Here is a 26,615-nt window from a genome sequence, read left to right on the forward strand (position 1 = left end):
CTCTTCAGTGCTTAGAAAGTAATACACTAATTCATGAAGCAGCCATAAGAATCTACAACTCGACACCCTAAGTTATCTTCCAAATGTATTTGGAAAGGAGCCAGTGTAAGCCAAGAAAATAAAAAAGGGAGACTGCCCTGTAGGTGACTTGCTGAGCCCAGCACACGGGGCCAGGTTTATATCCTTCCTGCATCTGGAACTCTCGATGTCTGCTACCTTGAGATACCAATTAACCTCTCTGAGCCTCCATATCTTCATCTATAAAATATACTTAATAATCTATGTCTCATGAGGTTGTGGCAGACTGTACATGAAAATTTTTTATGAATTATAAAGCAGTTTTCCAAAATACTGTTACTTTTTATCCTATGAGAAATTAAATATCAGTAAATCAGTTTAATGCAGAAATTATTATTTACCACCACCACGCCTAAGTAGTAAGGTATGGAGATTTCAGTGTGTTGGTCAGAGAACTTCTTATAAGGTTTCTTTGACTTCTTTGAACCCATTTTTATATATAAATGAATAATAAAATGAATTGGCCAGATCCCTTATATTTCTTCTGCTCATTAGGTGTATATATATATATATATACTCAGGTCCTAAGTTTGCTGAATACAAATTCTATCAATTTTATACAGATGGATAGATAAAGATAATGTAAATTATCCTGAAGAAGAGACTAGATTGTCAAGCACATTGTGTTCAGAACACCGGTTTTTCCATCTGGAATGGCTTTAATTTACAAGGTTGGTTCATAACATAACAGAATACTGCTGCTGAGTCTAATTCCAGTGTTTACACCCACAGAAGTGTCAGCTGTTTCTTTGCCAGCAGGGCTTACATAAAATGACTGGGTCATTTTGCTTTTTAAAGACGGGGATGAAGACCCAAAAGACAAAAGAAATTATGGAAGTGTGGGGAGAAATTTGAGAGGAAGAAAGTACACAGGACAAATGTGCAGAGTAGATGAAAGGTGTAGTAGAACGAAGAGGCATGGGAGGCACTGCTGTCCAAAATCTGAGTTCTAGTTCTAGTCCGTACTCCTTATTGGCTGTGTGACCTCTTTGAGCCCCAAGTTCTACGTCCATTAAATAGAGCTAATGTGTCACAGGGATGGGAAGATTGGATGTGATCATACAACGTAAGCCCTTCATGAGCACAGTGTCTGGCCCGTACTAAATATGCGGAAAAGGTCAGGCTCCAGAGTAAGATGAGTAAGCTGTACCACTGGAGGTTGAATGGTGGTAAGTGCCAGGAGAGCAGTTACTACTTTGGCTCCTTTCTGACTACTTATGCCTGTGCCTAGATTCTTTTCTCACCAAAATTTTCTCAGATTCTAGAAGCTATTGGCCAAGAAGAAACATACAGATTGTGTTATGGGAGACTTGTCAGAGGAGACCCAATCCAGGAAACGTGAGCAAGATCCTAGCTTAATATGGGCAACAGCAAAGCTCTGGGATTTATTGAAGATGGAATAGTGCAAAACCATGTTTTTACTCCATATGTTGTCTTAAGATTCCCTGGTCTAAATCAGTTAGTTGTTGGCTATATTCAGCTGTAAATTGTAATAGTGGCATGACCAAGCAAGTGCTGTATGTAGGACAGGAGATAAGGGAACCTAGAACTCTGTAAGATACCAGGATATATGCTCTGGAAATCAGTTACCAATATCTCAAAGAATCTGGGTTGAGTGTTTTATGATGTGTTTGTCACATTCAGTTAGTTTCTACATTGACTGTTTGACATGGGTACTTTTATCTCCATTTTATAAATGAGAGAAAGAAACCAAAGGACAGAATTTAGATTTGGTTCCAAATCAGGTGTTTGGTCAACATATGCCACAAGGACTGATGGAAATGTGTTAGATATTTTGTAAAAGGCTTCAAAAGAAGCCAGGTAAACATTGGAGACCTTTGTTAAAGCCTGGTGAAGCAGAATAAGCTCTCTCATAGAACTGAATCTTTAAAAATTAAGTTAGAAGGCACTTGGATCTCGTAAGTAGTAGTTCTTTTGAAGTTTCACTGTTATTTCTAGGATCAACAAATTCTCAACTTGCGTCAAAGTCATCTAAAGAATTTGTTAAGTAAGATTCAGTTGGTCTGATGTGGCCTCAGAAGTTGCATTTAGCAGGTTCTCTGGTGATGTTGACACATCACTTTGAGAACCACTGACAAAAAAAATCCAAAGCAAACAAAACAGATCATATTACTGATTCTTTGGTGAAACAGTAGGAAACTAGTCCTGAAAGGGAATTCCAAGACCACAGAGAAAAATTGGAAATTTAGATGTTTCCAAAATTCACTGGATTATATTTAGCCACTTGTTACTGAATTTGGAGTCCAAAAGATTTGTGTTGTCACTTCCTTTCTTTTTTTTTTGGAGAGTACCTGTGATTATAAAGGGAAATCAAGAAAGGAAAATCATTATGTAAATATTGAAATTCAGTGGTAACTTAACAACAATATAATGGGTGTGTATGTGTTTTTCTCCAAACCACTAAAAACGATATGATTAATTGGTCTGTATGAGTTTTCTCATGGATTTATTTTCCTTTCTTTCTTTTTTTTTCTTCTGGTCTCTGTAGGTGGCAAATCTTCCAAAAGACTATAAGATAGCCCTCAAATATGTCCCCGGGATGGATGTTTTGGTATGTAAACTACATTTCTGTGTTTCTTTTTCATAGCTGACAGAAGAGATGAGATCATTCTGTTGAGACAGGAAATTACCTGCCATTTAAGAGTTTACTGATTGTCAGAATTTGAAGAAGGTATTTTTGGAATTTGACTTGCATAGGTGGTTTGTTTTTTTTTGTTTGTTTGTTTGTTTTCTTTGAGAAAGCAAGCACAAGCAGGAGAGGGCCAAAGAGAGAGAATCCCTACCAGGCTGTGCACTGTCAGCAAAGAGCCCAATGTGGGGCTCAAACCCACAAACCATGAGATCATGCCCTGAGCCGAAATCAAGAGTTGAACACTCAACCAACTGAGCCACCCAGGAGCCCCACAAATCTATTTTTTAACAAAACATTCTAAATACTACTATGCCTCTTTCCTATCTCCAGTGGTCCCCACTTTGTCTCTTACAGACAATTTGACTCTTAGGAACAAACATTCTGAGCTAGAATCTTTCATTCTACCATGTGTTTTCAAGGCTTGGCATGAGGAGTTGTGTTGAATGCAACAGTGCGTAGTAACTCTACCTGCTCTCTCACATTTACAGCAAGCTATGCACCCATACAGAAGATACTGTAATTTTCGCACATTTTCATATTTATGTTAATTGCATTGTACTACATATACCACTTTGAAACTTGGTTATATTTTGCACTGTGCCTTTGACATGTAATGTGCTGATGATCCATGTGGATTCATGTTGACTACTGTATTGTGTTCCTTGAGTTAATTTAATATCATTTGGGTTATTCTGAAAGTAAGCATTTTCCCATCATTTATGAAATACTTATTATAAATCCACCCTGTGCAGGTTGTCTTAGGCTTTGAATACTTTTTGTGACTTAGTCAAAATTATTGCCATTTTAAGTGTGTTATGCACAATGCTAAGTGTGTGTGCTTAAGATGTCATTCAGAGACTATAAGGTTATCATTTCAAGAGAATGTGAAAGGCCTATTTTCATTAAGAAAGTAAACACGTTAGCAGAAACTATTTTGAACATTCCTTAGAACTCCTTAGAATATGTTTCTTCATGTCAAACCAGATGTCCTCAAGTGTAGGTCATTATCTGTCCCATTGAATTACGGAGAATTCTCTGGAAAATAGGAATGTAAAATCATAGCGGCTTTGAAAGTTAGTTAATCTACTCAGTCAATCACTCAGGCAGCAGGTACAGTATTTGTTAGGAAAAACTGTGGAGCCAGCACTTTACCAGACATTTTAAGAAACAAACACATCAATTAGCTCTGTGTTCAGAAACTTTAATAACTAAGTGAGGGGGACTGTCTGGCCCTCTCATAATGCTTTATTTTTTAATTTTTATAATGATTTTATATATTTATTTCTTTGAATGATTAGAAAAACCCTTCGAGAAAGGCAAAAAGGATACCGTGATTTGTATGGGTTCTCTTTTACAAATGACACACTGAGGTTTATAAGCATTTTGCCCAGGGTTATCCAGCTAAAAAGTGACAGTCTTAAAAGGAAACCTCAGGTCATCTGACATTTAACCTTGGGTTATAGAGTGTGAGTATCTAAATAATTACAATAGCAAGAGAAGGCATTCTAAGTGAAACATGTAAGTAATAAAGGTGCACATTGCTCCGGACAGTAGAAGCATTTAGGTCTGTGATCGCCAGATGCAAAGATATCATGCAGCTTTTCATGTTAAATTGAAAATAACAAAATAGATTACTTTGTGCTGATATAATCCTAGGTGTGCTCAATCACAGACTTTAGTATGGGCTGGTGGTAGCAAGAGGCAAACTTGTAAAAATAAAGCTGATTCATTGCCACATTTTTTTTCTTGTTTCTGTAATTGAGAAAAGTCCACTATTATTTGATCTTGGCACACCGTTCTGGCACAACTGGAGAAACTTTGTTCTTGGCTACCACAGTTGTTAAGAAAAATAAGCTCGTGCATAAGGCTTCGGGTAGAAACGGGGTCCTACATTTTGTTTTACCTTTATTTAAAAAATGTTAGTTTCTGCCAAGACTAGAGGAGTTTCCCAGTGGAGAAGCCAGTGATTATTTGTCAGTGGTCAGAGACCCAGCTGCCTTATCTTTTGTCTTTAAAACAATAAAGGGTGGAGTAGGAATGGGAATGAACACCAGAAAGATCCTCTGGGGCCAAAGCAATAAAATTCTGCCTTGAGGTGCTGGGCAGGCAGAAGGTGGCTCTAGAATAGAATACACTTTATTGTTGTATTTTTGCTTTTAAAAAATGCTAAGAACTCCTGAAAATGGCATGGGGGAGGGGGCGATACCTCCTAGAAAATTACCTAGCAGATTCCCACTCACTAATAGCAGGGTGCTACCAACCAGTTGGTATTTAAATCCAATGATAATTACCAATTCTGTTTTAAGCTCTTGAAACTGTAATATTGCCAGACTGTTAGGATTTTAAATCACTAACCTTAAAAAGTCCTAACCATTTCTGATCCTTTAATTTACCATTGATGTTATTGCTCAAAGACCAAATATTGGGTTGCTGAATTTGTGATACATATCTGCTGTTATTCTAATGTTTATAAAATGATATGTATTATGACTTGTTTATGGTATTTGAGTAAAAAAAACTTATCGGTTTTTAGTTTTAGATTTATCAGTTTTAACTTTTTAATTGGAAATAATTCCAGGGGCGCCTGGGTGGCTTAGTCGGTTAAGCGTCCGACTTTCGCTTAGGTCATGATCTCACGGGTCGTGGGTTCGAGCCCCGTGTCGGGCTCTGTGCTGACTGCCAGCTCAGAGCCTGGAGCCTGTTTCAGTCTGTGACTCCCTCTCTCTCTGACCCTCCCCTGCTCACGCTGTGTCTCTCTCTCTCTCCTAGAAATAAATAAAACATTTAAAAAAAAAAAAAAAAAGGAAATAATTCCAAACTTACAGAAATATTGTGAGAATATTCTAAAAACATTCAAATTCTTTAATCCATATTCATCTACTTTTAACATTTTGCCTTATTTACTAAAGAAAATGTGCAAGCATGTGTTATTTTTCTGAAATCATTGAATCAATTGTATACATAAGGGCTATTTACCCTATGTATACCTAAATACTTCAGTGTGTTGATTTCCTAAATAGAGGATTTTCTCTTTTGTAACCACAGTATGGTTGTCAACTTCAATAAATTTAGCAATAACTAAAATACTTAACTCTATTGGCTGTAGTTTTTTTAGTATTTCCTCTAGTACAAGATCCAGTCTAGGATAAGGGCTTGCATTTTGACATCAGGTGTGAGATGGCCGAATGGTTCCCAGATAAGTCCCATGCTGTGATTATTATCATCTTACATGTAAAAAGGGATTTTGCAGATAGAATTAAACTTCCCATCTCCATTTCCTTAACTTATCAGAAGTTATCCAGATTGTCCTAGTCTAATCACATGAATCTTTATATGAGGAAGGCAGAAGTATCAGAGCCAGAGAGAGAGATTAGAAGATGTTACGCCCCAAGCCAAGGGATGCAGGTGGTAGCCTCTAAAAGCTGGAAAAGGGGGCGCCTGGATATCTCAGTCGGTTAGGCAGCAGACTTCGGCTCAGGTCATGATCTCCCGGTTCGTGGGTTTGAGCCCGGCATCAGGCTCTGTGCTGACAGCTCAGAGCCTGGAGCCTGTCTTCAGATTCTGTGTCTCCCTCTCTCTCTGACCCTCCCCTTCTCACGCTCTCTCTCTCAGAAATAAATTTTTAAAAAGTTAAAAAAAAAATAAAAATAAAAGCTGGAAAAGGCAAGGAAAAGAGTAACACAGCCCTCCTCTTTAAGAAAAAAAAATGTGTATCTTTGAGACATTTGACTGATGTTTCTTAATGATTATTATATTTAGATTATGTATACCAAGCCATGATGCTACTTAAGTGATGAAACGTCCTCAGGTTATCCTACCTAGAGGCACACAGTGTCCATCTTCCCTTCATCGTGCTGTTTTGATCACCTGGTTAAGTTTTTCTACTGTTTCATTAGCAGCATTAGCACTGTTTCATGGGGGGAGACATGTTAAAACCATATAAGGTTCCTCATCAAAATTTCTCCCATAAATTGAGTATCTATTGGCAATTCCTGCCTAAACCAGTCTTTCTGTCATATCAGTTTCTATTTTAAAAGGCATAATTAAACAAAGAAGTCCGTGACAATATGTGACCAGAAGCCTGCAGGCCACCTTCCCTCTAGCACTTTTACCCTGGTGTCTGGGATTCCAGTTCTCCACTCTTCCCACCTTTTCCTGCCTCGCCCCCCGCCTCTGGGCTGTTCCATCTCCCTTGACATTCCAGGAACACACCTGATTATTTTACTCCCCCTCCTTCATACACTTTGATGTCTGTACGCCTGTTGCTCGTATGAAACAGAAAAAGGAGCTTCTTAAATAACACCTCCAAGACTCTCCTGATCTGGCACCTTCCCAAGTCCCCTTTCAGCCACACGTCCTCGTGTGCTCCCTGTTGCTGCTGTTCTCTGCACACGGCTTTCTCTATACCTGAGCGGTCCTTTGATTCCGGCAACTCCTGACTCTTGCTTTCAATTTCATTTCATTTCATTTCTCCTTCCTCAATGAAGCCAAATTCTCCTGTTGGAAACTTTTTGTAACATCCATCAAAGTAGCAGTTTTACATTTATCTGTGGATTTATTTAATTGATAACCTTCGACTTATGCCTATAAACGTCTGCAAGATAGGGATTTGTCGATGTTTACTCTTATGTCTTCAGTGCATGATGAACAATAGGCACTTAATAAATCTCTGCTGAAAGAAAGTGAAGAAGGAAGGAAAAAAGTTCCCATGTAATCTACTGTAATTTCTCTAAGGCACAAATTTGACCTGAATAGAGTCCATGAGATTATCGTTTTGAGATGAGTGCCTGTAACTCCTCTTACCATACTTGCACCTCAATATTACTGCTATCTTTTTTTAAAGATATATGTGCATTTTATTAAAAATCTTAAGTATAAGGTATTTTGCAATTTTTAGGAATCATAGTTTTCTTGAGGTTTCCATTCAGCTATTTTCATTGAGTCATTTCCATGAGAACTTGCTCATCGTTCCCAGTGACTAAAGGCTGAAAGCCAAATTCCTGAATCTGATGTTCATTCATAATCTTCATAATCTTGCCTCCTCCTAACCACCTCATCTTAATACTTATTATTTCCCAACACAAACTAGCCACCCCAGCTAGAAACATCCTTGCCTCCTAAAATTACTGTGCTTTTTCTCAACTCTGACTTTGCTCAGTGCTACTCCCCTTGGCCAGGGATGCCCTTTCCCTTCCATCCAGCCATCCCAATTCTACCTGCAGAATCCTCTAATGTCTTGCAGCTGAAAGCATCTTCATGGCCTCTCATCCAAAATCAGGTTGAGATCTATCTTTCTCACCAGGGCTAGTTCCTACTGTCCCATGCTCTCTTCCCTGTATCATCTAGTAAAACTGGATTCACCCCTACTCTGCTTGGACTCGGGATGCAGTGGTCAGGAACATGAAGATGGAATCTGACCTGTGGACTTTACCTTTTAGTTCTTTATCTCTGAGTTTTTATAGAACTTGTCCAGGAACTATTCATTTTGGGTACCTGATCATATATTTCTCACCTAGCTCTTTAAAATCATATGTGTTATATATCTGTCTCAAAGTGTTATGAGACATAATTAAGTTTGGAAAAGCCAAGATATAAGATATATACATCGTCAGATGCTATCATTATTATTTTCTTATGTTTTCTCTTTTTACTGTATTTTTATTCTAATGATTAGGGATCAAATCTTTCACTCCTTTGTATTTCCTCACCATTCAAGCAGATACTATTACCAGAAACTGCTTACCAGTAAGCGTTTAACTGTTGGGAAAAAAAATGTCCTGATTTCCAAATCTTGAAAGGTCTATCTTATTTGTTTAGAGTTCTTTGGTTCTCACTAACAGTAATGAATTCAAACTTAATTCTAAAGAAGAAAGAAAGAAAGTTCCAGTTATAAGGATACTGAAGAATAGCATTCCAAGTAAAAGGACAAGGATGTAGCCAGGCTTCATGAAGGGACTCCAGCCAGGATTGGAAAGTCTCCTGGGTTTTCCTCTTCCTATCTCTGCATCTCTGCCTTATTCTGTTCTATCTGTGCAGAATCTTTTTGTGTTCCAGTCACCTGGTGAAATATAGCTGCCCTAGACTCCCAGTTTTACATATTACAGTTGTATCTCTGCTCAGAGACTGTTTAGTTCCTATTATCAAACATTTTGGGGGGCGCCTGGGTGGCTTAGTCGGTTAAGCGTCCGACTTTCGCTTGGGTCATGATCTCACGGTTCGTGGGTTCGAGCCCCGCGTCGGGCTCTGTGCTGACTGCCAGCTCAGAGCCTGGAGCCTGTTTCAGTCTGTGACTCCCTCTCTCTCTGACCCTCCCCTGCTCATGCTGTCTCTATCTCTCTCCTAGAAATAAATAAAACATTAAAAAAAAATTTAAAAAAAAAAAAAACATTTTGGGGGAGAGATTTTCTGAATGGCCCAAATGGCTCAGGGATCTATCATTGTCCAATCAGTTATGGCCACAGAGCAAGCAAGTATGGGTCCTGAGGGGCAACCCTATGATTAGAAGTATTTCCTATAGAAATAGATTAAATCAGCCAAATAGACACTGTAGTTACCTACTTCTATCTCCCATGTAATAAGTATTTATTTAAAAGGAATAAGTGTAGGGGTGCCTGGGTAGCTCAGTCAGTTAAGCGTCTGATTTCAGCTCAGGTCATGATCTCATGGTTTGCAGGTTCAAGCCCTTTGTTGGGCCTTGTGCTGACAGCTCAAGCCTAGAGCCTGCTTCAGATTTTGTGTGTGTGTGTGTGTGTGTGTGTCTGTCTGTCTGTCTGTCTCTGCCCCTCCCCTGCTTGTGCTCTGTTTCTAAAATAAACATTTTTTTAAAAAATTTTAAGTAAAAAGAATAAGTGTAAAATGTTATTAGTCAAATAAAACATTAAATACTATTTTTAAGAAGGCTGTCTTTTCAAATTTTATTTTTATTTATATTTAGAGAGAGCACACAAGTGAGGGAGAGGGGGAGGGATAAAGAATCTTAAGCAGGCTCAACTGACCCTTGAGCCACCCAGGCATCCGAATACTATTTTTAAGTGGCTCTTTTGTGTATTCAAACTACAGGGTCCATCTTAAGTGATTATATTAAGACATTGTTCAGAATATCTAGACTGCTGTCTAGTAGAAACAATGAAAGCCATATATATAATCTTAAAAATTGTTCAGTAGCCACATTAAAAAAAGTAAAAAGGGGGCACTTGAGAGGCTCAGTCAGTTGAGCGGCTGACTATTGAATTCAGCTCAGGTCATGATCCTAAGGTCGTGGGATGGAGCCTGCTTGGGCTTCTCTCTCTCTCTCTCTCTCTCTCTCTCTCTCTCTCTCTCTCAAAAAATAAATAAATAAAAGGAACAGTGAGTAGAATAATAATAATAAAGCAAGTAAAAAAATGTAAAAATAAGTTAAATCGTCTTTACTACAATATATTTTACCTTATCAATATAAATTAATGGAGTTTTACATGTTTTCATATTATTCAAAATCCACAGTGTATTTCATACCTACAGCACATTTCAGTGCAGATGTTAAATTTTCATCAGAAATATTTACTTCATGTTTAGATTTTTATAAAATTTACAGTTGAAAGTACAGATTCACATACCTAGGATTTTCTAAATATACTTAAAAGTTTTCCAGTCATTGAATATTGATTTTTAAATTGAAACAAATTAAAAGTAAGTAAAATCAAAATATTAGTGCTTCATTCTAGCCACATTTTGAATGATCAGTCACCACAGGTGGCTAATAGCCCCCATATTTTATAACCTCTTTATTTTATGGAGAAATCGAAGCTCTGAATGGATGAAGTGACTTGACTGAAATCACAAAGTGTGTTAACAGTTAAGACTAGACCCTGAACCTCTAGTTCATGGTTTCTGCCCTCGCCTCCCTGTGCTAGTCCTTCCTCACTGGGCTATTTTGTGTCGGGCTCGGGGACCATTTTTAGGCCCTGGGAAACAACGCATGTTTATAGTAGGTGGGATGATTGCCATCTTAATCAGATTAAAGTTTCTACATCACTTTAATTCAAGCAAGAAAACGCAAAGTTAGATGCCTAAAGTGAATACTGAAGACCCAAATTAATTGTTTAGGGAGAAGACCAAAATAAGTCCTGACAAAACCCGTCTCCTCCAAAAAGGAGTTAAGATTCTAGAGATTCCACATCACTAATGTGAGCACACGCTGTTTTTGCAAAGTGCTTTTATAGAAATGTTTGAAATTTGCCTCCTGTGGAATGTTTGTGAGTAGAGCAGGGGAATGTCACTTCTCTAGCCTTAAGAGTAGATTCCAGAAGGAGGATAAAGAAAGTCCACTAAAGGCAATTGGCATTTGCTGTTTGGTTGTGACAGTTGGCTCGGAGAAATGTATTTTCATCAGTAGACTCTGAATTCACTGAAATGAGACAAAACCATTTCAATTCCCCAGAGATCTCTTAATTGAGTCCAAGGGCCAGTATGCCTGGTCTAGATGTGAGACCCTAAGACTCATAGGCAACCTGGCAGAAGAAATGCTGCAGCTGTATGTGCTTTGTACCACTGACAAAAGAACTGAGTGCGTGCTTGGGAGTCTTGGTTTTGTAATGCTTCAGTTTTAAATTTATTGTACAACCTTGGACAAATCACATCATTGCTCTAGGTCTTGGCATTCCCATTTATGAAATTATGGGGCTGGACAAGGTGGTCTTGGGGATTCCTTCCAGATCTGAACTATTGAGATTCTAATGCATAGCTCAAGGTTCTTTTGATTTTTCAGCCAGGAGGGAAATGCTGGAAATACAAGAGGAAACAAAGGAATGCTTTGTGCCCTGGGCATTCTCACCTCTAATACTGGCTAGAGTGAGGTTTGACACACATTAGAGAAAAGAAAACAAAAACATCTAACTGGGCGGTAATACTAGTAATTAGATTACTTACACTAGAAGACTGACGGCATGCTTCTTGTGACTATTCCTCAGAGGGCTCATGGTTATGAGCCAGTGCTTTTCTCCATAAGAAGCTAATAGATACATTATCCAACTCCTATGTCGGGAATTCTCAGAACGTAGATACCTACCTTAGACCCAGTAAGGAAGCACACAGGTATCTCTCTATGAGTAGCTATCAAATAGAAAGTAGCACCAAGTGCATGCATGAAGAAATATTACAGTACATTTTGTCCATTTTCACCTTCTGATTCCATACAGCTAATGGTGGCTGCTCTTAAAGATGCCCTCTGCATCCAGGGTTGTTGCAGAATAATATGTCAAATTCTTTCAGCTAATAAAGTAGAACAGTTTCTTGAATGAAGCAGAAGACGGAGAAGAGAAAGAATGGCAGACTCAGCAAGTCCCCAGGATGTTTTTTTAATTATTATTTTAATGTTTATTTTTGAGAAAGAGCACACACGCAAGTGGGGGAGGGGCGGAGGTGGGGACAGGATCTGAAGCAGGCTCTTTGCTGACAGCAGAAAGCCCTATGTGGGGCTCATACTCGTGAATGGTGAGATCATGACCTCAGCCAAAGTCAACCCTCAACCTACTGAGCCACCCAGGCACCCGGTAGGATGTTTTTAAAGCACACAGTTTCAGCCAGGGTCTCAAATGTATCAGTTCTGGGATTTCAGAGGTGTTATATCATGTGTCATATGTTATCTGTTTTATATATTCATATATTATGTATATTAAATATGTGTGCTTTTAGAATGTGCATGGATATTTTCATTATTAGTCTTTAGAAGCAGTAGTATTCCTAGTTATGTTTAGAATGCTTTTAAGTATAGTAGTTTTTATATCTTTCATTTAATCCTTTAGTTAAATCTTTAACTTGGTGATAATGCTTTAAAATCCCTTAGGGGCACCTAGATGGCTCAGTGGGTTGAGCACTCCACTCTTGATTTCAGTTACTGTTGTGATCCTAGGGTCGTGGGATGGATCCCTACATCCCGCTCCATGCTGAGCGTGGAGCCTGCTTCGGATTCATTCATTCATTCATTCATTCTCTCTCTCTCTCTCTCTCTCTCTCTCTCTCTCTCTCTCTCTCCCTCCCCCTCCCACACTCCCTCCCTCCCTCCCCCCCCACCCCTCTCCCCCACACTTGAAACTTAAAAAAAAAAATCATATTTTTTAAGCAAATCTTCAGTGGTAGTGGGATGGTAGCTGGTTGAAGATATTGATCCATTATCCTTGATTCATTTAGCATTCTTGAATGATACATGTTATATGGAAACTGAAAGCAAATTTTTCCAGTGGTCTTAGCCAGAGTTGCTGTAATTAACCCAGAAAATGTAAGATGGAAACTACTAAGAAAGACGATTCGAAATTGAGAGTATAAAGAAAACCCAGATAGATTTTTCCCTTTCATTTTTCTAAATTTTATTTATTATTACTATTATTTAATGTTTATTTTTGAGAGAGAGAGGGGAAGACAGAATCTGAAGCAGGCTCCAGCCTCTGAGCTGTCAGCACAGAGCCCGACATGGGAGCTCAAACTCAGAAACTATGAGATCACAACCTGAGCCTAAGTTGGTCACTTAACCAGCGGCCCCTAGATTTTCCCTTTCAAAGCAAGGACTGTATTTCTTTTTGTATGTATATAGGTGAATGGAACATTAAGGTATATGTACTTCAAGAATTTGAAAGGTACTTTTTACATCACTTTATTGACCTCCTGTGTGGCTTTATCAGCTTTCCTAATTCTTCACATTCTTCTGCTAGTAAAGTAGAGAACATTATTTATATCTTAAATTCTTCTGATGCATGTTGTGAGTTAATATTTATATAGAACTATTTGAGCTTAAAATTGTCTCTGAAAGCTAAGAAATAGTGACAATAATGCTTGTTATTAAGGCAAAGGAGATAATTACATTTGGGAACCCCACAGCCTTAAATCATCCATTTCCTAATCACAATCTTGGAAGAGTCAAAAAAAAAAAAAAAAGATATATCATTTCACAAATGAAGTATTTAGTTTACAGTATTTTGTTCTCTTTGCAAATCATTGACTATATTTAATTAAAAAGAAAATATGAAACTGCTTGATGATCTAGTTAGAACTGGTTTTCTCTTGCAGGCAGACAGGTCAAAACTGGCCAATATTTGATAAATACTTTTTTAACCTTAGATCTCTCTTTAATAAGCCCAAGAATCCTAATATCCTAACATGTAACTCTTTAAAACAAATTAATGAAAAGATAGAAGTCTGAATAGTTTTTTTTTTCCCAAAGAAATTATTGCAAGAATGAATAATGAATGATGAAATACAACTTACAAGATGTTTAGAAATGTGTTTTTCAGCAGTGTAGTATAGAAGTTTGTATCGGCTCTCGATGAATTGCTTGTAACTTTAAAGGGGCAGATTTGGGGCTAAGATTAGATTGTGGGGTTTCCATAATCTCACTGTAAGAAATTATAAGTTTAGGTTTGAGGATTCTCCTGGAAAAAGTTGATTGCCCCAGCTGTTGATTAGGCATGTGGACAGAACGTGGGTGGCCTGGAGGGCATTGTCATCATAGCTAGATGACAACTTGAATACAGAATGCAAACCTAGAGTTCAGCTGAAAATAGAGACAAACAAAAGCGGTTGCAATAAGCACGCCCAGAGTTCCCTGGGTAAAAAATAAGAAACCCGTAAACAATTTTTTTTTCTACTTTAACCACAAAAAAGAAAAAACCTGGTCACTTAAGGCAAAGATTGCAGAAATTATATGAATACCTTATTTTAGGTTAAGGGAATTTGGTTTTGGTTCTTCCACATCAGAGGATCTGAGGGGGAGGATAGGAAAGCATATTTATAAAGTGGAATGATAGAGTTTGAAGATACCCAACACCTAGAATCTTCTTGCCACAGTAAAATTTGCACAGTTACAACAGAATGAACTAATTGGGGAAAGCTTTCCTGCCATATAAATACCCTTCAAACAGTATTTCCAGTACGTGCTGTGTCCTTATCCTAGGAAATCTGTCTCTTGCTGATAGGGCTGACTATCTAAAAGGGAATTATCACTGCCTAAATGGTGGGAGACTTGGAGAGTGATTAAGTCCCATAGGAAAGACTGACATCTTAGAAAAGAGACCTGTGAATGATGTGAATGTGAACTTTTATGTGCTTGGGATAAGCACCGAGTAAACAAAACAAAGAATCCATTCTGAACATACTTTGGAAACACATAGTCTTTGAGAACTTGGTTGATGAGTGAAATGGCCTAATTGAACTAATTACCATTTGGGGGTTTGTTTATTCTACTTTTCTGAAGCCAGAGCCAACACTCCTGAAAGTTTTGAATGACGTTTAGTGCTTCCAGGAATTGGGGCTTACCATTCTGTCGATAAACTGGTTTCCTTTTTGGCTGTGTTCTATTAATTAAAACTGTTCTGTTAAATGAATAGATGGCACCCAAATATCCTAATTTAGGATAAATTACTTGGCCTTCCCTTAGAGATATTCTGCTGGTAGAACAGGGTTAGTGGTTTGATTCATTTTACATGCCATCAGTTACTCCCTTTGATTATAATATTTTTATTACAGCAGAAGCTATTTTAAATAATTTAGGATCTTATAAGCTATGGCAATTATAGCCATCCTCAATCTTTTTTCCTTCACTTGTTACTTTTTAACAGAGTTTAAAAAAAATCAGAGCTTCTACTTAAAAAAATCTTTATGTGAGAAACTATAACATTAAAATATACAAAGTATATGAATTTAAATAACTATTTTAAGTAATCCCACACCAATTTAAAAAATACTCAGATGCATTTTAATATACCAAGGAGGCTTTTTCTAATAATCTAAACCTTTATTGGTCCAGAACCATTTATAGCAGAGGTTGGCAAACTATGCCCTGTAAGTCAGATCCAATCTGCACCTGGTTTTATATGGCCAGCCAGCTGAGATTGGTTTTTACAGATGGGTATTTGTGGTGTTTTTGATAATAGAGAATGCTGTGAAGTCCAACCACACCAAATGATGACTCAAAATAAAGAATTCCATTCTTTTTATTAGTAGACCTATACTATAAAATATTAAATTCAGTTACTATGCAAGAGAAATTATTTAAAAATTAAATACATTTTAATTTTGTAATAAAAGTTTTGTAGAAATTTGCTTTCTCGGGGCTCCTGGGTGGCTCAGCTGGCTAAGCATCCAACTTCGGCTCAGGTCATGATCTCACGGTTCGTGGGTTTGAGTCCCACATCAGGCTCTGTGCTGACAGCTAGCTCAGAGCCTGGAGCCTGCTTCAGATTCTGTATCTCCCTGTCTCTCTGACCCTCTTCTGCTCACACTGTCTCTCTCTTTCTCAGAAATTAAAAAAAAAAAAAAAAAAAACTTTCTTTCTCTGTGTATATGTACCTACATAATATCCTTTTTATTTTTGCCTCAGTGTGCAAAGTCTAACATATTATCTGGTTCTCTACATAAAGTATAGATCCCTGACAGAGTATTTTTTGCTCACGTATTTTTTATTCACTCGTGCATCTGTCTTGCAAATTATTTCTGAGCAGCTTTCACATGCCAGGCACAGTTCTAGGCCATAGGGACACTGTGGGGAACAAGATTTTATAACAACAAAAAAATTACTGCCTTCATAAAGCTTACAAATTATGTACATCATCTCCCCACAACTACCTTGTTCCATTATTCCCATTCTACAGATAGGTTCAGAGAATTTATGTGGCTTGTCTGGAGTTTCTCAGCCGGAAACAAATCCAGTTAGACCTGACTCTTAAGATATGAGCTTCTAACCAATGGGCAAGGCTAGGTTCAGGGGCGGGACTCTATGCTTGGTTTAATGCTTTACTGTCACCATCTTGTAATTAGTTATTTTTGAACAATAAATGTATTTTCATTTTGCCCTTGGACCCACAGATTATGTAGCTAGCTAGTCCTGCTGCTAAGGCAAAAATGCTTCTCTCTTAGACCACATTCCTGCCACAGTTGTTTGTTTTTTAAAGACCCACATGAATTTATGAACTTATCTCTGGAGAAGCCTTGAAATCAATCAAGCACTTTGGATAAACAGGCTCTTTTTAATCCATTGTTTCATATTTCAGTTCACCAGAAAGACTGCAAGTTCCTTGAAGGCTAGGACTCTCTCCTACAATACTAGTTTTTGTTTTTGTTTTTGTAACCTCTGTACTAAAGCTTTTCTAAGAACAGTGAGTAAACCTTGTCAAGGATAAGACTTAGTTCTGTCTTAATTTACTTCTATGGAAGAGCAATATTCTTTATCATCAATACTTGGCTCCAGTCTTTATTAATTTGCAAATTTTGAAACAGATGTTAAATCTGAGGTAAACAAAACACAAGAACTAACCCGTTCTGATATAAGGAAATTCTTTGTTCAGCAGTAACTGAAACACCGATGTCTTTGAAGGGTGACTGATCATAGAGATTTTTATCTTCCTTTCTTTCAATTTCTTGCAGCCTAGTCATTGTTGGATAAGTGAGATGGTGCAACAGTTGTCAGTCAGCTTGACTGATCTTCTGGACAAGTTTTCAAATATTTCTGAGGGCTTGAGTAATTACTCTATCATAGACAAACTTGTGAAGATAGTGGATGACCTTGTGGAGTGCATGGAAGGACACTCATTTGAGGTAACTTTGTATTCCTTGGGATCGTTTTTTTACTGCTCTTCTCCAAAACCTATGCCAATTCATGGCGGCAAGAGTCGGGTTGTCTCTATTTGTGAAGTTTTTAATTTAAAAACTTTTAATTAAAAAATTTTAAGATGAGCACAGAAAATAGGTGTTTGTAATTACACTGCAATGCAGAAATATATTGAGGCTTACATGTTGTTACTTAATATAAGAATAAAATTTATTCACACTACAATGTTTAAAAAAAAAAAAACCCTTTATTTCAGAAGTGAGTGAAGTTCTCCTAACCAATCTATTAGGTTACAAATGTTCATTTATCTTTAAATGGAAAATTATCTATAATGAACTCTCTTACTTAACCTTTTATCCATAGTAATCCTGTCACAACAATGAAGTGCATTTTAACATCTCCAGGGCATTTGATGATTAGTTGTCACCATCCTCAGAATGTGGGCATGGCAGTGTTTTCAGATCTAAGTATATTGAAGAGACAGAGTATAGTGATTAAAAATGAGGTGTTAGGGTTCAAATCCTAACTCTGTCACTAATTAGCTTTGTGAACTTAAGCTTTCTGTGCTCACTTTCTTTATGCCTAAAATGAGGAGAATGACAGGATGTGTCTCATGGGGTTGACATTGGATGATTTGTGATTAGTGCCCTAGAACCATGTCTGGCAAAATAAATCCTAATAAATATTTTTTTATTATTTTAAAACACCACATCTATAATAAGATCGATCTTGGGAGACCTGCTTTGGCATATAGAGTTCACAGTTCAGGGTTTATCCTATAGACCTAGACGCTTAAATCTAAGGTTTTAAGCATGATTCTGTACTGTAAAAACTCAAATACTCCCTTCTTGTCCATATTCTAGTCATTCTTCAAGACCCAGTGTTGGTCCCATTTGTGGGGACCAACTCTTCAAACTCAAGAGTTCTTGCCATGCTGGTTCTCTCCTCACTGTATTCTATCACTTATGTGCTTTCTAATTTCTAAATAGTGGATCTTAAAATCTACGACATCTTAGAGTTAACATGTCTTTTTATATTGTATTAGTCCAAATAGTGTTCTGATGGCAATGATACAAGGTCAGGGACCCCAGAAGTAGGGCATATCATGAACAGTGTCATGAAGGAAATAATATACCCATTGGAGCTTGAAAAATAAGTTAGGTCCCATATAAATGCTGATGTCGAGAAGGGTACCCCAAACACTGGAGAATGTACATTTAATAATCATGGCACTTTGGCTAGAACCCAAGTAGTATTTCTCAGTTGTTTTGGAGATTGAGTTAATCTGTATAAAGCACTTCTAGTGGTACATAGCAAGTGCTACATAGGTGTTACTATTACCTACCTTTCTTTCTTTATAGGTAATCATGCAGTTATGAATTCCGACACTGTAATGTTGGTTTGCTTTCTTGGGGAATTTCTATAAATTAATCATACTCTTTATTCTTTCATAACTTGTTTCTTTCATTTAACATTGTTTATAACTTATATCTACTTTGATGCATATAGCTGAAACTAAGTTTTTTCCTGTTTATAGAGTTAGTTCACTATACCAATATTTATTAAACTACTCTTCTGTTGTTTCTTGTAAGAGTTATATAATACTGCTGCTAAGAACTTTCTTATATGTCTTCTAGTTCATATGTACAAGAACTTCACTAGAGTATTCACCTGGAAGTGGAATTTCTGGGTTACAGAATGGGCACATGGCCTACTCTATCAGAGATATCCAATGTCCCAATTTACCTCATTCCACCAGTATATAAGTCCTCTTTTTTCCATGTTCTTGGCAATATTTAGTATCATCAGAATTGTCAATTTTGGGCTATTTGGAGCATGTGTTATGAAAGGGTATTTTTTATGAGGAATAATTATTTTAATTAGCATCTCTAGTCACCTTACTCATCCCCACCAGCACTGCATTCCTTTTGTCTGGAGTTGAGCCCCAGACCTAACTGGATGGGATCACAATCTTGTACCAGTTTTGAATTATGCGTGTTAAAACAGTTGTCTAAAAGTGGAAATTTTACTTGTGTCTTTGGAGGACATATTTATAATCTATTACCTTGACATCGGTTAAATCTGTAAACTATCTGAAAAATATAATCCTATTTTTTTCTTCTAGAATGTAAAAAAATCATCTAAGAGCCCAGAACACAGGCTTTTTACTCCCGAAGATTTCTTTAGAATTTTTAATAGATCCATCAATGCCTTCAACGACTTGGAGATGGTGGCATCTAAAACTAGTGAATGTGTGATTTCTTCAACGTTAAGCCCTGAAAAAGGTAAGACATGTCAGCATTTCTAATTTAAATGCCAAAAGCAAGGTTGAATCTTGTATGTTTAGGTAAGAATCTACTTCTGACTCAAATACATGTGTAGCTAGAGATGTATGTGTATATGTGTAATACAAAGACATATCAGTGGAATGAAAGAAATGATCAGTTACTTTGTCAGTTTTCAAGCCAAAGCAAAACTCATTTTCAAATATAAGAATTGTATGTGAGCAAACACTATAGGAAATAGTCACTCATATTTTTTATCTGATCTTTGCTAGTATTGTGCCAAGTGTACACAAGTGTATTCTTCACCTCCACTCTTCTTAATGTCCTCTTTCAAATCTTTTCCTTAAGGTCTATCTCTGGGTCATGAATTCTAGTCTTCACTAGTTACTCTGTATTGAGACCTTTTTTCCCACCGGGCCCCAGTATTACAAAATTTAATTTCATTGCTTTTGTTTTGTTTTGTTTTTAAGACCAATTACCAACAATTTGTGTTACTGATGTTTATTAACCTGTGAAGGCAGTGTATCCTTGTTATATAAGGTGATTGTGGTGCATTTAATAAAAATAGAACAGGGACGGGGTGCCTGGGTGGCTTAGTCGGCTAAACGTCTGACTTTCGCTTAGGTCATGATCTTGCGGTTCGTGGGTTCAAGCCCCGCGTTGGGCTCTGTGCTGACTGCCAGCTCAGAGCCTGGAGCCTATTTCGGAGTCTCTATCTCCCTCTCTCTCTGACCCTTCCCTCCTCACGCTGTCTCTCTCTCTCTCTCTCCTAGAAATAAATAAAAATATTAAAAAAAAAAAAGTAGAACAGGGACTCAGTATGAAATAAATCAGATCTGAATAATCAAGATTGGGGAAGCAGACCTAGAAAGTATTCTGGTATTGCGCTTCAGCCTTTTGGGGACTCTGTAATTTATTAAGTTGCCATGCAACACTGACACATTATTGCTTTCTATTTAGATTCCAGGGTCAGTGTCACAAAACCATTTATGTTACCCCCTGTTGCAGCCAGCTCTCTTAGGAATGACAGCAGTAGCAGTAATAGTAAGTACATATATCTGATTTAATGCATGCATGACTCCAGTTAGCATCTATAGGAGTATTGCATGGGCTTTAAAGGAAATTTCTGCAGTTACTACTATTAATACTGTTCTGTTACTGTTCTTCCTGGTATGGGCTTCCTGAGAATTAAATATTAGGTTTGAATATGTGGGTTTCTCTACAACTTGAGATAATTTTTAGAGAATTGGGCCAAAATCTTCTAAAATTATTTTACCTAAGGCATGTAATTACTTTTAGATATATGATGTAAGCTTTATTTTTTGTCAGCTTAATCTAGTTTATGTGAAATTTGCCTGACAAAAATGGAATTTAAAAATTGAAAATAGAAATGTTGGCTATATAGAATTCCAAGGGTATTTTCAGTTTTGTTTATATTTGCTATTCACAGTATTTACTATTGTGTGTTTGTATGTTTGATGATTTTACTTTACTATAAGATTATTTTAGAGGAGATTATGCTGCTTTGCCTACAATTTCTTTCCTTTTGACCAAGAACCCAATTTCACGGAAGTCTAACGTCCTCTTTTCAGATATGGGCAAGGTCATTATAAAAGTCATTGGATTTGACTAAATATTCTGATCCTCTACTTTCAATGAAAGCTGTAGGAGGTAGGACTTTATCCTGTGATCTTAGCTAAGAAAATCATTCCATAAAACTTAGTAATGGAGCACAGTCATATGATCAGGGATATAGAAGAACTACCTGTAAAAAAGAATAATCAGTTTAGTACTAATCCACCATAACAAATCTGCAATTCATAAGTTTTTTAAAAACCTCTAAAATCAATTTATTTAGGAATTTTGGCCACCAAAACTGGACCTGAACCATGACAGGGCTATTTATATATAGTATTTTTCCTTCTAAAAGTGAATATTTGTAGATTCCACTACAGAAATACTGTGCTTGATTACAGTGTCCTACCCAGACCTCATTGAGGATATTATATACAGTATTTTTATAAAACAGAACTTTGTAAAATCTGAAATTCTGAATTACAGAACACATCAGATTTGAAAAGTGTTAAAAAAGGACTGAATGTATGTTAAGATCTTTCTTACTATCAATTTTACTAATCTTCTCAAAGATAGAACTTTTAGCTTCTTAGTTTATATTTCATTGATTTCTAGTCTTTATTATTTCCTTTTATTCTGGGTTTAGTTTGTCCAGCTAAGTTCTAGTTTTCTTAAAGTAGAAAAATTTAATCACTGATTTTAAACCATTGATTTTCTAATATAAGCACTTAAAAAGATATAAATTTTCTTGTAAACAGCTTAGTTGCATCCTATACACTTTGATAAATAATGTTTCCATCATTTCCTTAAAATTATTTTTTTAAATTTTCCAGGTGATTTATTCTTTGATTAATGGGTAATATTAAAATGGGTTGCTTGACGTCTAAACGTATATGGTTTGGGGGTACCTTATTGGTTTTTAAATTTTGTTGTCAGAAAACATACACTGTAATCTTTGAAAATTTATTGAGATTTATTTTATGTGTATCCTTCAAATATGGAGTGTAGCATTCTCAAATTTGATCAAAATTGTTATAGTGTTCAGCTATTCAATATCCTTATTACATTTTTTGGTCTATTTTTTTCTTATCAGTTACTATGGGGCATTAAAAATCTTTGTAGGGGTGCCTGGGTGGCTCAGTCAGTTAAGCGTCCAACTTTAGCTCAGGTCATGATCTCACGGTTCGTGGATTCGGGCCCCGCATCGGGCTCTGTGCTGACAGCTAGCTCAGAGCCTGGAGCCTGCTTCAGATTCTGTATCTCCCTCTCTCTTTGACCCTCCCCTGCTCACACTGTTTCTCCCTCTCTCTCTCAGAAAAAAAAAAAATTATAAAAGAAACTTTAAATTGTATATTTGGCCATTTCTCCTTTTAGTTATGAGTTTTTCATGTCATATATTTTGAAGCTGTATTATTAGGTGGTTATGCATTGATTATTGTTACGGGTTCCCTGATTAACAGGGAACATATTGTCATTGAAATATTCCTCATTACCTCTGCTAGTATTCTGTCTTGAAGTGTATTTATCTACATTAGTAGAACCAGTTTTTCTTATCCTTACTGTTTCTATGGTATACTTTTTTCTTTCCAATCTATTATCTTTATTTTTAAAGTACATCTCTGGTAGACAGTATGGACCTTGCTATTTTAGCAAGTCTACATTAAATATAATACAGTTATCATATTATCATTATTATCTCAATATATGGTTGGGTCTACCACTTTGTTCCTATTTGCCTCATTTGTTTCTCATTTCCAGGTCAATTTTGGGTTAATTTATTTTCAATAAAATTGAAAATTTATTATTTTGTGGTTGTTTTAGGAATTACAATATATATCTTAGCTTGCAGTGTTCTATTTAGTTAATATTGTAGCACCAAGAAAAAATAGGAAAAATATCTTTTGTGCTGCATAGCGTATTTAATCACACACATACCAGTCACAAAGGTAGTTTAATATTGTCTCAGATCATAGACGTTTTGTTCAGTTTTTTCCCTCGCCCCAATTTCTGTTTATCTGTTTTCAAGTTCCCTGGCTCTTTTTCAGTTCATAAGTGCTTAATTTTTTCATCCTGTACATTTTTATTTTTTAGCTATTTTTAATTTTTTTTTTTTTTTTACAGCAGCTTATGGTTCACAGCAAAATTGAGGGGAAGGTACACAGATTTCCCACACACTCCCTGCCCCATGCATGTGCAGTGTCTCTTGTTGTCTGCACCCCCACCAGAGAGGTACCTTCATTACAGTTGATGAACTTACGTGGATACATCATAATCATTCAAAGTGCACATTTTACATAGGGTTCACTCTTGGGGCTGTACATTCTTTGGGTTTGGATCTACTGCATTTTTCTATTTCTAAGTTTGTACTTTGCATTCTAGAATTTCCATTTGATTCTTTTTATATTTTCCTACTGAGATTTGCCATCTGCATATCCATTATGATAACATTTTCTTTTTTGGCCCCTGAATATACAGTTGACCTTGGAACAACATGGGTTTGAACCACAAGGGTCCGCTTACACGTGTACTATCAATGTATTTTCTCTTATGATTTTCTTAATATTTTTCTCTGGATTACAATATCTGAAAATACAATATAAATATACAAAATCTGTGTTAATCGATTATTATTGGTAAGGTTTCCTATCAACAGTAGCCTTTTAGTAATTAAGTTTTAGGGGAGTCAAAAGTTACATAATAGATTTCAACTGTGCAAGGGGGTCATGCCCCTACCCCCACATTGTTCAAGTGTCAACTGTAGTTAATAAAGCTCTAAAAGTTCTTGTCTCCTAATCTCAACATGTAGGTCATCTCAGGGTTAGTGTTTTGATTGCTTTTTTCTCCTGATTATGGGTCACATTTCCCTTTAAATGACTAGTAATTTTTGAATATATGCTGGATATTATGGATACCATGTTTTTGAGAACGCAGATTTTGTTTCATCCTTTTAGAGACTTTTGAGTTTTCAGGTAGGCAGTTCAATTACTGGCAGACTATTTTACTTCCTATCTTGTTTTTAAGGTTTCTTAGAGGAAAGAAGGAGAGTAGCCCTATTTCTAAGGCATGAAATTTCTGAGATATTCTTGAGTGCTTAGAAAGTCTCCCCATTCTTGCTTGTCAGTGCTTCTCTGTCTCCAAATGACTGCAAAGGTCACAGCTTTCCAAGTGTCGCTTATTGCCAGGTTTTGTGAAGTCTCTTTCTGTGCATGTACAGCTTATTTCTTAACCAGTGTCTTGAGATTCCTCCAGAGATTTCTGTTGCTCTTTTTGGCCCTACTCCTTTCCCTCAAATAAATCTGCCCCACAAACTCCGGCCACATCTGCATCCCTGAACCTCAGTCTGATTCCCTATCTCAGTGAGACCACTGAGCTTTCCTTGGGCTCTATCCTCCATACCACCTAACTAGAAAATGAAGACCATCATGGGCCTCACCATGTATGTCTTTACTCTCTTACGGATTACCTTCTTGTGCTATCTGTTGGCTAATGTATAAACTAACTGCTACTTATAATTTGTCTACGATAATAATTATTTAGGTTGGGAAGGCTAATCTCTTATCATGGTTAGAAACAAAAGTCTTTTTTACTTACCTCAAAAGACAGCTGAATATAAAATTCCTGTTCAGTCCTGTGCCTCTGAGCCTGAAAGTATTTTTTAAATTATAAAATGGTCAGCATTCTTTTTCCTGTGTTTTGCTTTTTCTTTTATCTTTTTTTTTTTTGTAAAAAATATGGATCTTGCATAATTTGCTGCTGTCCAGAGATGTCACTCATCAATATAGCACCTAGATAGCCATGCACAAAGACTGGCTTTTGTGGAGCTTGCATTTTTCCAAGAGACACAGACATGAATGAAATACTCATAGTATTTTATCATATATATCATGTACATATTACAATATGTATAATAATAGAAATATGTAAATGTTTTTAGTTATAGCATAAAGCAGGTAAGACTTTTGAGGAATATGGTGAGGAAAATTTGAAGTGACCTGCTAGTTTTCAGGGTAAGAATCAAAAAATGGCCATGCTAGCTGGAAGACCAAAGTCTGTGAAGGAGTCCTGAGATGTGAGAGTCCTCTCATAATTAGCCCATGATTCTCCCTTATAAAAGTGTTCAAGTTATCCGAAAGGAATTGGGTTTTCACAGTAATAGTAATTAACTCTGTGCCAAGCTAAAAGGATGTTTAAGATCCTTGCAGACAGTATTTAAGAAGAATACTGGAAGAAATTCTTACTTTGACATTACCTTGGACATCTTCTAAAAAGACAGTCTTTGAGTCAGACCTCCTGGGCTTATATCCCAGCATTAGCCCTTGAATAATTGTGTGACCTTGGGTGAGTTACTTAATTTCTCTGGACTTGCCAGTCAAATGAAGGATAATACCTCCTTTAGAAGGTTTCTGTGAGTTTAAAATGTGTTAACACACGTGAACTTGGAGCCATCCCTGTGAGAATGGAGGTATTTTCAGAAATACCAAATAAAAGCTGTGCTGTCTAGTTAACAGTAGGTTTACAACTGTTAAGTATGAACGCCCCTCCCCCCCAACACACAGCACAGTGGAGTCCCAAACCCTCAGACGCTTCACTTCCTGGTTCTTACCCTTTCTGTTTCGTGGGCTTATTTTCACAGGCTTTGAATGAGCATGTGTCAAAGAGCAAAGAGAGGAGGGGCTGAAAGTCTCTGTGTCACCTCAGGGAATGTACATTTGTTCCAGACTACTTTTTGCTTTACAAGGACATAGGCATTGTCTGGGTCCAAAGCAGTAAACTCTGTATTACTCAGCCAATGAGGAACCAGAGGAGGGACTAGCATGCTAGGAAATAAATTGTCTGCTGTAACTGCCCTAAATTTGCCTGTCCATCAGACACCTGCTCTTGCAAGAACATTAAAGCCTCACTTCACTGTGCTCCGAGGCTCCGTGTCCCTCCTTTGATTGGGTCAGTCGGCTTATTTCTCAAAATGCCTTATGTATGTGTTCATCATTAATTATTAGAATAATTAGGTACACCAAGGCTGTAGGTCAGTAAATGTGGCAGGCCTACAATGAGCTTTGAATTTGAATCAAGGTGAATATTGAGTTGCAGGTTTTCTAAGCACCAAGAGATCTGTGTTCACAGACATGGTGATGCCCATAAGCAGAATCATTCAGAATAGTTCAGCAAAATTGTAGCACAGTTTTTTGTGTCCTGTGTTTGAACAGATGTTGTATGTTACTAATCAAACCAAACAATTCAGTTCTCATGAATTTTGGACAGTGGACTCTTTTCATAATGATGAGATACAATTATAACAACATCCCAGGGGCTTGGGATTACTCAAATCCTGTCCAGATGAGCTTCCTTACCCCACACATTTTCTGGGGCAATCTTTACTAAAAGCAAAGCTTTGTTACTAGCTTGGGCTTTGACCCCAAACACCCACCACATGGGCCTTGAGGGCACATAG

General features: G+C 36.9%; 1 protein-coding gene across 3 annotated transcripts in view; it reads left to right on the forward strand.

Moving 5' to 3' along the window:
* The window catches only part of KITLG (KIT ligand), an 82,943-nt gene that overhangs the window by 44,191 nt on the left and 12,137 nt on the right, over window positions 1–26,615 (forward strand). The window contains exons 3-6 of one of the 3 annotated variants that reach the window (XM_039240218.1): window positions 2,588–2,650; window positions 17,123–17,293; window positions 19,432–19,591; window positions 20,552–20,635. In XM_039240218.1, coding sequence (XP_039096149.1) covers window positions 2,588–2,650; window positions 17,123–17,293; window positions 19,432–19,591; window positions 20,552–20,635 — 478 coding nt within the window. The remainder of the gene's footprint in view (window positions 1–2,587; window positions 2,651–17,122; window positions 17,294–19,431; window positions 19,592–20,551; window positions 20,636–26,615) is intronic. The other 2 variants (XM_039240221.1, XM_039240219.1) reach the window with 2 other exon arrangements.

The sequence above is a fragment of the Hyaena hyaena genome, unplaced genomic scaffold, assembly GCF_003009895.1.
Source record: "Hyaena hyaena isolate Hyena2069 unplaced genomic scaffold, ASM300989v1 scaffold_170, whole genome shotgun sequence".
In the NCBI taxonomy this organism is placed as follows: Eukaryota; Metazoa; Chordata; class Mammalia; order Carnivora; family Hyaenidae; genus Hyaena; species Hyaena hyaena.